Below are 15,787 nucleotides of genomic sequence, written 5' to 3'. Positions count from 1 at the left end.
ACAAATTGACGATATCCCATTCTCCAATATAACCCATCTGCTCTTATCCAAAATATAATATCACCAAAACAATTCACGATATCCCATTCTGTAATATAACCCATCCACTCTTATCCAAAATACGATATCACCAATACAATTCACGATATCCCATTCTGGAATATAACCCATTCGCTCTTATCCAAAATACGATATCCCAAAACAATTCACGATATCCCATTCTGGAACAGAGCCCATCCGCTCTTATCCAAAATAGGATATCAGCAAAACAATTTCACAACATCCCATTCTGGAATACAACCCATCTGTTCTTATTCAAAATAGGATATCATCAACACGATCCCATACGTGAAATTTCGGCAATTCGACACTATACACAGCAGAGAAAACGCACTTATATCATGGACTTCACAGTATTCGACCTCATGTCACTGAGATACCACCTCAACTAACCAGGGGCGTATTTTGCGGACTACAGGGGCTACCGGCAGTAGCCCAAGGAAATTACAAAAGAAAAAGTTTATAATATAACATAATGTAATAATTTTGTATTACCGTATTAGTTTTACCACAGTAATTAAAATTAAAGTAATTGTTAGATTTATATGCGCTCTCTGCTCTCAAAAAGAAACAAGTTGTCAAGGCGGCATCACTGGAGAAACCGCTGCCGCGAAGGGTAGCCTGTGACCATTCCGCTCACGTCGCACAACTGCCCGTCCCTCACTCCCTCCTGTTTCCATCGTGCACTGTAGGAGGGTGAGTTGCCGCTCTTGTGATCGGTTTCTTGGAAAGCGCGAAGCAACAATATGCTTAGTACGCTAGCTCATTAATGTGATTGTGTTCTTGCAGTGCAGTATTTTAAATTTGTGATTTGTTCGAGTGTCTAAGAGTTATATTAATTGTGAATTATTAAGTTTTTAATTTCCCAATTAAGTAATATTGTGAAAAATATGGCAGAACAAGTTTCTGGAGAGGTTTGTGTTGAAAATGACTGTGTAATAGAAGGTTTATTAAAAGTGCCTTTTAACCGTCGTACATACAACGAGAAAGTTGAAATTGTGAAAATGGAAAGACAAACTCCTGAGTTAAATTTGTCCATGGACGTAAAAGAAAAACAGCGTGAGTACACACGCCATTTCACTTCAACATCATATGGTAAGTGGAATTGGTTGTGTGGTAGTTCTAAACTATCTAAACTATTTTGCTGGCCATGTTTGTTATTTAGCCGCGAAACTAATGTGTGGTCAAAAGAGGGGTTTTCTAATATGAACTCCCTTCGAACGGCAGTCCTAAAACACGACAAATCAAAAACTCATATTTATAGTAGCATGAACTTTGCAAACTTTGGGAAGATAAGAATTGATTTACAGCTAGATAAGCAAAAAGTTCTACACATCAACCAACACAATGCTCTTGTGAAAAAAAATCGGGAGATTTTACTGCGTCTTATTAACGCAGTCTGCTTTCTAGGAAAACAAGAATTGGCTTTTCGGGGTCATAATGAGAGTGTGGAATCAGACAATAGAGGAAATTATATTGAATATTTAAGTTCCTTAAGTGAATTTGACCATTTACTGGCCAATCATCTTGAGAGTTCAACAGTATTCCGTGGTACTTCTCCCGCAATTCAGAATGACTTAATATTTGCTATAAGTGGGGTTATGATAAAGAACATAAAATCTGAAATAGAAGAAGCACCTTTTGTGGCCATTGTTGTTGATGAAACAAGTGACTGCTCTAATCAGAGTCAATTGTCCACTGTTTTAAGATACGTCGACAGTACTGCCAATGTTCAAGAACGGTTTATAGGATTCACAAATGTCAGTTCGGGCAAAACTGCTGCTGCTTTGTTTCAGCATGTGGAAGGTGTTATAGCAGAATACAATGTCGGCAATAAGTTAATTGCACAGACATACGATGGTGATTCAGTTATGGCGGGAAATATTAATGGCTTAAAAACAAAAGTTCAAGAAAGTATCCTCAAGCACTATTTGTCCATTGTTACAGCCATGTCCTCAATTTAGTTTTGCAACAAACTACTTCAACCATTCCAGAATGCCGCATTTTTTTCAAAACACTGTCGGGTTTAGCTGCATTTTTCTCATCATCTCCTAAAAGATCAGAAAAACTCAAGGAATTTATGAAAAAGAAACTCCCAAAAGTAGCACCAACTAGATGGAATTTTACATCTTGGCTTGTAAATACAGTAAAGGAATACAGAGAACAACTGACTGCTTTCTTTGAAAATATCATTTGTAATGACTCTGAAGAAAACTGGGATGATGATGTAATTGTGCAAGCTCAAGGATACTTGTATTTTTTCACACAGTTTCAGAATATATTTCTTCTTGAAGTCTATGCTAGTGTGTTCGCACATACAGATGTGCTCTACAATATTCTTCAGACAAAAAGTCTAGACATAGCATACTGCTTGCAAGAGGTATCAAAGTTAAAAAATACTATATCCAAGTTCAGACGTAGTGGGTTTCCGTCCATATGGAGTAATATGGAAAATGAAAATTCTTCAGACAATACAATGGAACCACCATTAAAGCGAAGAAAAGGAGATGGTGAATTGAAATACAGGCAGCTGTACTACAGCATACTAGATCGTATGCACATGGAAATTACTGACAGATTTTCTGATTATGGAAAGCTTCAGTTCACACATCTTCTAGATTCTCAAAAATTTTCTGCTTATAGAGAAAACTTCCCGAATGAGGCACTAAACAAATTATTATTTCAGTCCTATAACAGTCACTTTGATCAAGTACGTTTGAAAAATGAATTAAGTGTAATATATTCAGCAGAAGTCTTTGATTTTTTGAACAAACCTATCCATGAAATATTATCTGCCATATATGAAAACCAGCTGAACCAAGTTATTCCTGAAGTCCTTAAATTGGCAACATTAATTGTGACAATACCAGCTACGTCAGCATCGGTAGAAAGAACATTTTCTGCGTTGAAGAGAATAAAATCCTACTGTAGATCAACTCATACACAAGAACGTTTATCCGGCTTGGCACTGATGTCAATTGAAAAGTCATTTCTACAGAAACTTCGCAAGCGGCCCAACTGTAATTTCAATGACGAAGTCATCAAAGTATTTTCGTCCCAATCAAGACGTCTGGAATTCACATATAAATAGGTACGGAATTTTATTATAGGGTTTTAAAAATATATTTTGTGTAATAATAGGGTCAGTGGTAGCCCAGACCCTTAAACCAGTATACGCCACTGCAACTAACCCACTAACCTTCTCACATACGTTGACCTCATGTCACTGAGATATCACCTCAACTAATCCACTAACCTTCTCACATACGTCGACCTCATGTCACTGAGATATCACCTCAACTAACCCTCTAACCTTCTCACATACGTCGACCTCATGTTACTGAGATATCACCTCAACTAATCCACTAACCTTCTCACATACGTCGACCTCATGTCACTGAGATATCACCTCAACTAACCCTCTAACCTTCTCACATACGTCGACATCATGTTACTGAGATATCACCTCAACTAACCCTCTAACCTTCTCACATACGTTGACCTCATGTCACTGAGATATCACCTCAACTAATCCACTAACCTTCTCACATACGTCGACCTCATGTCACTGAGATATCACCTCAACTAACCCTCTAACCTTCTCACATACGTCGACCTCATGTTACTGAGATATCACCTCAACTAACCCTCTAACCTTCTCACATACGTCGACCTCATGTTACTGAGATATCACCTCAACTAACCCTCTAACCTTCTCACATACGTCGACCTCATGTCACTGAGACATCACCTCAACTAACCCACTAACCTTCTCACATACGTCGACCTCATGTCACTGAGATATCACCTCAACTAACCCTCTAACCTTCTCACATACGTTGACCTCATGTTACTGAGATATCACCTCAACTAACCCACTAACCTTCTCACATACGTCGACCTCATGTCACTGAGATATCACCTCAACTAACCCACTAACCTTCTCACATACGTCGACCTCATGTCACTGAGACATCACCTCAACTAACCCTCTAACCTTCTCACATAAGTCGATCTCATGTCACTGAGACATCACCTCAACTAACCCTCTAACCTTCTCACATACGTCGACCTCATGTCACTGAGACATCACCTCAACTAACCCACTAACCTTCTCACATACGTCGACCTCATGTCACTGAGATATCACCTCAACTAACCCTCTAACCTTCTCACATACGTCGACCTCATGTCACTGAGATATCACCTCAACTAACCCACTAACCTTCTCACATACGTCGACCTCATGTCACTGAGACATCATCTCAACTAACCCACTAACCTTCTCACATACGTCGACCTCATGTCACTGAGACATCACCTCAACTAACCCTCTAACCTTCTCACATACGTTGACCTCATGTTACTGAGATATCACCTCAACTAACCCACTAACCTTCTCACATACGTCGACCTCATGTCACTGAGATATCACCTCAACTAACCCACTAACCTTCTCACATACGTCGACCTCATGTTACTGAGATATCACCTCAACTAACCCACTAACCTTCTCACATACGTCGACCTCATGTCACTGAGATATCACCTCAACTAACCCACTAACCTTCTCACATACGTCGACCTCATGTCACTGAGACATCACCTCAACTAACCCTCTAACCTTCTCACATAAGTCGATCTCATGTCACTGAGACATCACCTCAACTAACCCTCTAACCTTCTCACATACGTCGACCTCATGTCACTGAGACATCACCTCAACTAACCCACTAACCTTCTCACATACGTCGACCTCATGTCACTGAGATATCACCTCAACTAACCCTCTAACCTTCTCACATACGTCGACCTCATGTCACTGAGATATCACCTCAACTAACCCACTAACCTTCTCACATACGTCGACCTCATGTCACTGAGACATCATCTCAACTAACCCACTAACCTTCTCACATACGTCGACCTCATGTCACTGAGACATCACCTCAACTAACCCTCTAACCTTCTCACATAAGTCGATCTCATGTCACTGAGACATCACCTCAACTAACCCTCTAACCTTCTCACATACGTCGACCTTGTTCAGCCGTCCGTTTCATTCCTCTTAGGCCAGCAACGCACTCCATAGCCAAACAAATCACCAGTAGCACACTGGTCACGAATTGAACAAATAATAGAATGACTTACACACCATCCAAACACATGTTTTACCGGTACACCATTCAAACCTCATCGGTACCAACCACCAATAAAATTTACACTTATACCAACCTAACCACCAGAATCCACAGCTACCTCTATATTTTTACCCGCAAACACAAAATGTAACCCTACTAACCGATGACGTCAATCTTATGACATCACCCCATTCCCCAATCTAGCCAACATATATTCTCATAAACATACTACCGATATCCTATAATCATACAGACCCATCAAATCTACCATCTGCACGAACGTCCACTAACAGGAAATCCATACACTATCATCAATTACCCTCCTATACTTGTTATTAATTAAGTACCTGTGAAGGTTACTTATGTTCCGGCCACTATAGGAACTTGCTAAAATACTTTGAAAATGCCTTGGATTTATAGTATTGATTATTAGAAATAGATGTGATCATTGGGAGAGCTCTATGTCCACCCAATCCGCCCTAAATACATACCTTACTTTATATACGAAAATCGTCGTGTGTGAATTAAGAATATGGCCATATTTCCTTAATGTGACAGTGGGTTTCAGTGTCGCTAACATAATAATACTACACACTTAATCAAACCTAACCTCTCTCACATAATACTACACACCTAATCAAACCTAACCTAACCTGTCACATAATACACATCTAATCTAACCTAACTTGTCACATAATACTACAAACTTATAGTAACATTCCACACGTTTAGTATTATTTCGTTTGCATGTATTACCAACCCTGCTACTCGTGTCGTGGCCCATCTAGTGGAAGTAAATCGTATTTCATCGTAATGGCAGGAAGAAAATATGGCGACTTTCATAATAATTACATTTAAATGTGTTAATGTAGTGATAATTCCATATATTGTACAATAAGAATTGCAATGTGTTGTGACTGTGATAAAAATGTTGAAAATTGATTTATAGCACCACATTGGCATAATAACAGTGTGCAATAGTTCTTCAATGGCCGGTCAACACTCTACCTTGTCCCATTATAATACAGACACGCAAGTATCCAATGATTTATTTGATGAAAGTAGCCTATTTGTGGCTGCAAACTAAAACACGTGTCTATCACTATACACATCTCACAAATTAAGTAGGCTACCTACCAATGTAACATGTACGAAGTCCAGGACGAATGACTAAAAAAAAAAGATCAGTTTCCCTAGTATTGCGCAAATCTAGCTTTCAGGTATAGCTCCCTGTGAAGTTGATTTGAATAATTTTAAGGGAAAAATTTTTCCAGGGTCGGGTAACGAACCCGGGACCTTTGGCTAAGCGCACTAGTATTGCATCCTGAACCTCTTGAGTATTATAGGCCTATTTGTAACAAGTATGAGGGGAGAGGGACTACAACAGTACAGTGGAATACATACGGTATACGTAAGTATCGAACGATTTCTATGTTGAAAGTATTTGTGGCTGCAAACAAAACACGTGTCTATCATTACATAGGTACATCTCACAGAAGCCAGTGAAGCAAAAGAATATGATGCCCTCTTAAATGTATAGCTTTTCTGGACAAATGCTCGTGGATAAACATTAAGACATAAAGCATGAACCTTAAGCAGTCAGTGATAATAATTACTCTTACCTGTGCGGATAATCCATTTGCAACCTGAATCATGTTTAAGTAATCCAGAAAGCATTCTGACATATGCTAATTTCACTGATGAATTATCTTTATTTTGTTGTTTCAATAGTTGACTCACTTGACCAACTATATCAGTAACTTGTAGCAATTCAAATCTCTTCCAGTCACCGACAACTAACCCCATAAGACGTAAAACAAATGAGGCCAAAGATGGTTCTAGTGTTTTGTTCTTCCATATTTCTACCATTTTCTGTATCCATTCTTTGCAAATTGGCAGGTCAATGAGATAACTGCTGCTTCCTGAAAAATTAGTAAACCTATTTATAATTTTCTCATCACCCAAATGACAATACAAAGCATACTATTCACAGCAACTATATAAATGTCATTACCAGAGAGGTGGGTTAGAAGTTTTTCCATATAAATGTCATCACTGCTAGTGCTTTTGTAGTTTGAATCTACAAAGCGATATAAAACACGTTCCAGTTTATCTTGTTCGGGAGAATCGGCCATGTTCATCCACTGTTATTGCACCATCACAATACACATTTCAATCTAGACACTCCCCTCTCTTCCTTCTTTAAGTTCCACCGGATTTATTTCGTCTGTAAATATGATATGACCTTCGCTACTCGAACATCCTATCGAACAGACTACAAATTACACATAGATCTAGATGTTTGTTTGTGGTTATGTATGGTCATAAGGTCAAAGTCGTAGAAGTATAAATTTTGCAATATTTATGTTTATAGCGTTGTATCACATTAAAGTTAAAGATTACACGTAAATGCAAATTAATGAAATTACATTAACTGAACCGGAGATTAATGGTTATTCACATCTATTGAAACTATATTATACTGCTAACAGATACAAATGATTATCATATTTATTACAAAAAGATTTACATTATAAAGAATGTAAAGAATATTCATGGCTCATAAACGTAATTTTACAGTAGGGACATTTAAGTTTGTGGTAGAGATGGGTAAAAAATAACACAACAGTTATTTTGGAACTGTTCCGGTCTCGGAACTGTTGCAAAAATGAACAGTAGGTCGGAACCTCCTGTTCCGAAATAACAGTGTTCCGACTCCGAGCTGCTCACTTGCCCAGCTGTTGCGGGCTCGCAGTACCGCGTTGCACAAGGTATGTTCCGACTCCGAGATAACAGTCGGAACGTCGGAGCTTGTTCCGATGAACCAACGACAGCAGCAGTTCCACTGTTCTCGTTGTTCTTTATGTTGTACTTGGAACTTCGTTGGATGAAGTTGGTATTTGAAACTCTCACGTGGTTGGAGGGGGGCGCATGGAAATTGAAATCCTTGCGGTGGCGCGAACTTTTAATATCAACATTTGTTAAGACTGGCCAATCATCTGTAATGTTATAGTAAGTATTTAATAATCTGTAATATTCATTCCCGCTTTATGGTTTATTTCACCATTAGTTGACTAATTCTGTTTTATAAACATTCTACAAAGTCATAAAGTACGCATACTATTATTAATTCATTGATCAGCTGATTCTATACAAAGGTTAAAGTCGTAAATGGTAATGAGTGGTTTAGTTACAATGTATGTCGTTTGTTGAGGTTAAGTCTGACAAGCACAAGTTTTTGTGCTATCTTCTCTGTTATCAAAGAACGACAAAAATGTTGTAGCATTATTTGTTGGAAACTACCCATATAAGTACTGATTTGGAGAGCGATGTTTAATGCGAAGTTTAAATTACACTTTGGTAAAGATGCGATTCCAACATTTTACTAACCCACTGCGGGGTTTCCAGGTTTCAGTACTGCCAATATATATCATTTTTTATTTATGAAATTGTAATATTTATTATTATTATTATTATTATTATTATTATTATTATTATTATTATTATAACTGTGCATTAAGAAAAGTAAAAATAAAAATTAATGATTTTTTTTTTTTTTTAGTTGGCTACCATATCTTTATAACTTTATGTACGAAAACAAAGTGTTGTATTCTGTCCTTGTAGTCAACAGCTGTGTAATTACTAACATTAAGCTTTTGCGTTCTGTCCGCATGCACAGCAATTTTCCAAAATCGATTCGAATGTGCATTGCAGTGCCATCTATAGATAAGAATGTGTACTATGTCATGCCTATGAGTGCTCCAGTGTGAGCTGCATGGTGTTATTTGTCTATGGTAAAGAGGGAGGGTACTGTACCGTTCGTTTGAACGACTCAACGACTCCGACTCATCACCACTGGTGACTGTTATTTCGGAACTGTTATTTGGAACATAGTATTTTTTCGGAACCGGAACCGTCGGAACTGTTCCGGGAAAAGAACAACTTCGCCCATCACTAGTTTGTGGTACTCCTGTTGGAATCCAGGATCATACTGCCATCTGTAACATAATTTGTAACTAACTTTTAAAATGGTGCAAAAATAATAATAGTTGTTATCCAACGTAATAGTTTTACTTCTTGAACAGGGTGAAAAGAAATTACAAATGGCCTTTAAAATAAGAAGAGGAACATGATGGTTAACTGCTTATGTTTTTATTGGACAATACGTTAGGTAAGTCTAGATAATAGGAAAAATGTGTACTGCAATAAAGAGCAATCGAATTGGTACATAAACATTGACAGATGCAAATGGATCTTCAAAGTTTGACGTTTAGAATATCTATTTACATTCATTATGATAAAAGTTGTGATATGAAACTAAATTATTTGTTATACAGTCTGGATTAAGTTATTAGTTTTTTTATGAAGCCACGATAAGACGTAATTTTAAGCTGTAGTGTAAGCTTAATGAAATGATAGGAATAGATAATAAAAAACAAATATGCTTCTTTTAGAAGTTCATATGAATGAAATATGAACTCAGGATTGTTCTATATTTACAAGTCATTAAAGATAATAGCTTAGTAGTAACAGATACAACGATAGGTAAATATTTCGGAGATCTGTATAGGTATTTAGCAGTCTTGCTTGATTTGATAGTTCAATGCAAGTTAGCATGTCAGAACGTAGTACTTATGATTCAAAATAGAAACAATTGGTCCTTTTGTATGTGTGACTGTTTCATATGACTATTCATCTAATTGTTATAAACTATCCATATGTTACATTTTAGTTCATTTCAAGCGGCTACTGAAGAGAGAGACTAACTAAGTTAGTATTTTTTTTTAAATCACTCTTTTCCATTTTATTATACTTATCGCTTTAGAAGGCGCATCTACTCAATAGGAAAATGGTCCAATCATAATTATAATTTCAGCAGAAAATACGTAGGCCTAATGAATATCTCGGTTGGTAGAAGATGGGCCCAATTATTGTTTTTGAGACTTTGGGGACCTTATTGTAACACCGTATTTCAGTTTGTAGTAGAATGACTTTGTCATTTACTGATTATTTCATTAATATAACTCAGTCAGCAATATGGTTTATTTTGTAGTTTGGAGTTCCAGTTTTCTTACTAGGCCTATGTCGTCCCATCTCTTTGAATTTACAATGCGTCTGGGCCATATATCCGCGATAATTGACCAGCCGCGTGCCTGGTGAGAGGCCGTACCTCTGCTGCTGAGATGGCAAGTGCACACGCGCAACTTAACTGGTTAAAACTTAGGTATAGGCCCTAGATAAGTAGGACATCATCATTTGGTACTCACCCTGCTCATAGAAGATGCTGTATGTTATGTTCATTTTCTTGTAGCCTACGCATATTTCACACCTTCTCAAGAAATTGTTATTCATGTTCTTCATTAATTTACTTTTTCTAACACCCAATTGCAAAAATTAAGCCTGCGATTGTAATATTGGGGGTGTAATTCATGACGATGGAATTCAGTAGGCCTATGATTTTAGTTTCAATAATTTTGTTGCCACTCCCGCAGAGCTTTAGAAATCCTTGTCTGCTGTGCTAAACGTTTCAGAGACTTGCATGCTACATTCTAATGCGGCTTCAACTTCATCCAGTTATTCCTCTCTAAGAACATGGCCCTTTTGTCGTCTTTTTCTGTCATTTACAGAACCTGTTTCATTGAATCTATTAAATAAACTTAATTATGCTTTTTTAGAGAGTACTGACCGGCCAGGAAATTTATGTATGAATTTTCGCCTCGTTGAAGCACATGATTTTCTACTCTTTATGTATGTGTTGTAGGCCTATATGTAAATACATTCCCTTAATGAATAGGCCTATATGGTTACATGACAAAACGATCTGCTCTCCATCTCAGCTAAACGAATATTGCCAGAGGCCAAGTTACAGATAAACTGTTTTATTTATAGACATTGTAGTGTTGATATGAATTGAAATCATCTTGAGTAGCTGCGCCAGCATACATGTCACCTTAGTGGCAGAAGCGCTGCCTCCCACTGGGCACGCGGCCGGTCAGTCATCTTGGACATATGGCCCAGATGCACTGTACTTAATGTAATAGCTTAGAATTTGATTTGTTTTCAAATTATATTAATAAAAATAGGATTTAAGAGGAATTTTATTTTCTGAAATAACTTAGTAGTATTGTAGAAAAAGGGCCCAATTCTGTTATTATCAAATTAGGCTATAATGAAAAACCCTATTCAAGCACTCACAAGGAGAATAAATTATATCATACCTTCTTGGAAGTGCTTTAAATATATGATGTTAAAGAATTGATTTTGTTTCTGTATTTGATATTGGTTTCTTCCTCCTCTAAAAATTACGAATTGGCCCCTTTTTTGAATAGACTAAGTAATTCATTTATCATAAAGATTTGTAATAGGCCTATATAATGAATACCTATGTACTGTAGCTAGTTGGCAATGTATGCAATGGAGAGGGAAAGGAACTGGCCACTCTACCCTATTACCTCCTGGTGTAGTTGCCTCCTGGTGTCTTCCTGGTATCACTTGTAAGATTCAGACCTGTCTTCGGACAGTTGACTAAACAACAATAATGAATACCTACTGTTTTGTGTAAAAAAATATTGTTCTTCTGTTAAGATACTTGTTACTCATAAATAAATAATAATAATAATAATAATAAATAAGATTGAAGGGTTTGAACATAAGCAGATAACGAGATAAAGTTAGGCCTAATATAGGCATATCAGTTCGCTAAGGTCCAGAAATGAATTGTATTATTACCATTTAAATCTGCCAGAAGGGGGACATACGGCCTTAATCTCAGCAAATGAAATTGAAATTTTAATCTCTTAACTAAAGAACCAAGTAGGACCTATATAGGTCTAATATGTTTCTTGCCCTGTTTTGTGCTGTATTAGGTATATGGGAGTCACTTTGGAAGTTTTGAGAATAGCACTATAAAAGCAAATAGGTCTAAATTAAATCTTACAATTAGGCCTACATCTTCTCGTATTCTCCAGCATGCTTTATGCAGTGTCGCATTTGCTCAAACCATTTTGAAAATACTGAATAGACTTAGTTACCAGACTTCTTTGGACACAGTGCAAGGACACTCTTCACATGCAGTCACTGCAGCTACAGGGGATTCGGACTGTCTACCACAAATGTTTTCCTCACTTTAGGTATAAGAAAGAAGTCATACAGGGTCAAATCCGAACTGTAGGAAAGTTGTTACATAGTCTTTTCTTGTGTTCGTCCAGAAACCTGGTCGTCTCCTGTGCGCTGTGTGCAGATGTATTGTCGTGGTGAAGTAGGAGTCAATGCAAGCCTGTCTTCAGGCACTTCTTCCTCACTTCGTCGAAGACTATAGATAGTCATTTTGTTGTATACTGTCTCCTAGTAACTGCCTTTTGATCATCGAGTGGAATGGTAGCAATGTGGCTGGCAGAGAAGAAGAAGCAAGCAGTTCATCTTTTTCCCATTGCTTCTTGCCTCTTCACTTTTGTTGGTGGATCCTCTCCAGGGAAGACTCAGACCAGTCTGTCTTTTCTTATCTGAGGCATATTGGTACATCCAATTTTCATCACTCTTGAAGATGTCATATAGCCACCGCCCTAACTCAGTCAGCTGAGACACTTGCGTACTGATCTTGAGTTGTACTTGGGTGTAGGTTCGATTCCCGCTTGGGCTGATTACCTTGTTGAGTTTTTCCGAAGTTTTCCCCAACCGTAAGGTGAATGTCGTCCACCGCTGTGGAGTAACGGTTAGCACATCTGACTGTGAACCGAGAGGGCCTGGGTTCAAATTCTGGTTGGAGCAAGTTACCTGCTTGAGGTTTTTTCCGAGGTTTTCCCTTAACCAAATGAAGCAGAGTTGCAGGATAAACTTCGGCGTTGGACCTCGGTTTCATTTTGCCATCATAATTACACTTCCCTTCTTTCATCATCATCATCATCATCATCATCATCATCATCTCTGTTTATTTCCTAGGTTTTGGGCTTGCTCCTATGTAGAGTTGCCTGTGCTCTGCTGCCAAACTTGGACCCTGTAGATATGTTGGTGGTAACGCTGTGCATCACAGTTTCTCCACTGGGCTCATGGTATCTTGTGGGGCGGGGTTGAGAGACTATAGTAAAGGCTATGTAAAATGGTAAAGGAATCATGTAGGCCATAGGAAGTTTGGGAGTAGCATGAAGATATATCTGTAGTGCAGGAGGACTTAGGACATGCATACCATTCTATTCTGAGTAGTACAATGGGCCCATCCGAGCGGCCTGCGTGGGAGGACAGTCCCAGTCTGTGCCCTCCCCTACAGGGGGAATAATAGAAGGCGAATGTCAGGTAATCTATGGCAAATCCTCAGCCTCATCTCGCTATCACCAATCCCATCAACGCTAAATAACTCAGCAGTTGATACAGCGTCGTTAAATAATCAACCAAAAAAAAAAAAAAGAAAAGAAAAAAAGAAAAAAAAAAAAAGAAATAAGACGTTATACAATGCCCTTTTAGTGTTGTTCATCAAATCTACGCAATATTTCACGACTGCAATCTACACAAATCCTCTTCTGCTCTCTTGTGAAGTTTTGGGGGATCCATGACTGCATACGTCCTCACTTGGGATCCATTCTTATTCCCCCCTCAGAAAGACTGCCTTCATAGAAAGAGGTCTAAACATACCACTGCATCCTTCACTCGCAGCTGATTCATTTTCTGAACCTTATCGAAACATCAGAGTAAACACAGAAATACTCAAAGCTACATCCTCAACATTGTATAGCTTTTTCTCAGAATTGTCAGAATTCAGAGGGACCTTCATACCCTCTATTATTTCAAATATTGTCTTGCGCCATATTAACTAGGCTTACACGGGAGTACAGGATGCGGCAGGAACAATGACTTATTTTAAATTGCGCGCCATTGTTTGACACGTGCGTTTGTAGTAATTGAAACGTTTTTCAAAAGTTGTGATAGTGTCATACGAACGCAGCGTTTGTTTCGGCAACATTTTGACATTGGTAGGAATGATAAAAGTTCCGTCCCGGGAGTCGATTGCGAGATGGGTCCAGCAGTTCAGAGCAACAGCATCTGCAGCAAACAAGAAGCCTCCTGGTAGGCCACGTACGGTTCGCATCCCGGACAATATTGCAAGAGTAACAGCTGCTTTAGAGCGAAGTCCAACGCGATCAGTTCGTCAGCATTCGCAAGTCCTTAACATCTCGGACAGAAGTATGCGACTGATGTTGCATCTGGATATGAAGTTTCATCCCTACAAGCTCGCAAGTGGTGCAAAGACCTGCAGGCACGAGAAGTACACAGCCTCTGGAGATGATCAAAACTCAGTCCTATTTTCTCAACAAGTTCATGATGTCTGACGAGGTCCATTTTCACATATCGGAATATGTGAACAAGCAAAACTTGAGGTACTGGGCGCCTACCAATCCTAATCAGATACACGAAAGACCACTTCATAGCGCAAAAGTTACTGTGTGGTATAGCGTGCCTGTGCAGGGTATTCTTGGTCCGTGTTTTTTTTTTTTTTTTGAGAATGACGCAGGTGACAGTGTGACTGAAACATCAGATCGATATTCTGTTATGTTGCAACAGTTCGTAATACAGTAAATGTGCCGTAAAAATATCCATATGCAGTAGTTGTGGTTCCAACAGGACTGTGCAATCGCTCACACAGCCAGAATGTCCATGACAGCCGCAGAATGTTTCCAGAGCATCTTGTTTTCCGCTTTAGTTATGTCAACTGTCCAACCTCTTCGCCTGATTTATCGGCTTGTGTTTATTTTCTGTGGGGATTCCTGAAATCCAAGTGTATGCTAACAGGCCAACAACTATTCAGGGCTTGAAAAACAATATTCATGCCGAAATCGAGGCCATAACAGGCGACACTCTTTGTAAGGTTATGGCGAGTCTGCGTGTTCGTGCAGAAGATTGCATCGCCAACAATGGTGGACACCTGAAGGACATAATTTACAAAAATCGACATATGTGATCAGTTGTATGAAATGTTCTTTCGAACAGTGCACACTAATAATGTGTAGTTGTATTTCTTCATGCTGAAATAAAATGTGCAAAATAGGCCATTGTTTCTACCTCATCCTGTATAGAATAACAGTGCTATTCTCCTCGGCAAATCTGCATATAAGGAGAATTAATCTGAGATCACTACGGCATTGTAATATAGATGGCTTGAGTGGGAGAGAGAGAGAGAGAGAGAGAGAGAGAGACGGCGATACTGGAGCCAGAGAGAGGGAGAAATCAGTTTCCATCTGCGTTAAATATTTATCACATTGTAGTTCCTAATATACCAATCGTGCTGTAATTTTTTATGATTGATAGACGAATGTCTGAGGAAAGCATAGACAGAGAGAAAAAATAGTAAGTTCAAAGTGATCTGTTCAAGATAGACATTTACCTTCAGAAGTTGGTAAACGGCAAAATTTTTTGTTTTTCACGTTAGAGAAGGGTCAGAGTGAGAGAAATGTTGAAAAAGAATAGAAATTACTTTTAAAAGTTATTGATACTCAAAATCTTTACTGGTTTCCGAGTTACGGCGAGTTAAACGACCGTTTTCGCTTCATTGAAGAACTCAAGACTCTGCCTTTGTCTGTTAAAAGGGGAAGAATGCT

General features: G+C 38.4%; 2 protein-coding genes across 8 annotated transcripts in view; one reads left to right on the top strand and one right to left on the bottom strand.

The window, feature by feature from the left end:
* LOC138710444 (BRCA1-associated ATM activator 1) overlaps positions 1-7,608 on the bottom strand; it is a 53,792-nt gene extending 46,184 nt beyond the window's left edge. Inside the window, exons 1-2 of the mRNA XM_069841343.1 lie at positions 7,216-7,608; positions 6,824-7,123 (exon numbers count right to left, since the gene is read on the bottom strand). Of these exons, the coding sequence (XP_069697444.1) occupies positions 6,824-7,123; positions 7,216-7,342 (427 nt within the window). The 5' untranslated portion in view covers positions 7,343-7,608. The remainder of the gene's footprint in view (positions 1-6,823; positions 7,124-7,215) is intronic.
* A 1,557-nt stretch (positions 7,609-9,165) lies between these two features.
* Positions 9,166-15,787, top strand: part of promL (prominin-like) — a 407,308-nt gene continuing 400,686 nt past the window's right edge. For all 7 annotated transcript variants that reach the window (XM_069841337.1, XM_069841339.1, XM_069841342.1 and 4 more), the window contains exon 1: positions 9,166-9,372. The gene's annotated coding sequence lies outside the window, so the exon portion shown is untranslated. The remainder of the gene's footprint in view (positions 9,373-15,787) is intronic.

Source organism: Periplaneta americana, chromosome 12 (genome assembly GCF_040183065.1).
Source record: "Periplaneta americana isolate PAMFEO1 chromosome 12, P.americana_PAMFEO1_priV1, whole genome shotgun sequence".
In the NCBI taxonomy this organism is placed as follows: Eukaryota; Metazoa; Arthropoda; class Insecta; order Blattodea; family Blattidae; genus Periplaneta; species Periplaneta americana.
Note: the sequence above shows the minus strand (reverse complement) of the source record. Positions and strands in the feature narration are given on the sequence as shown.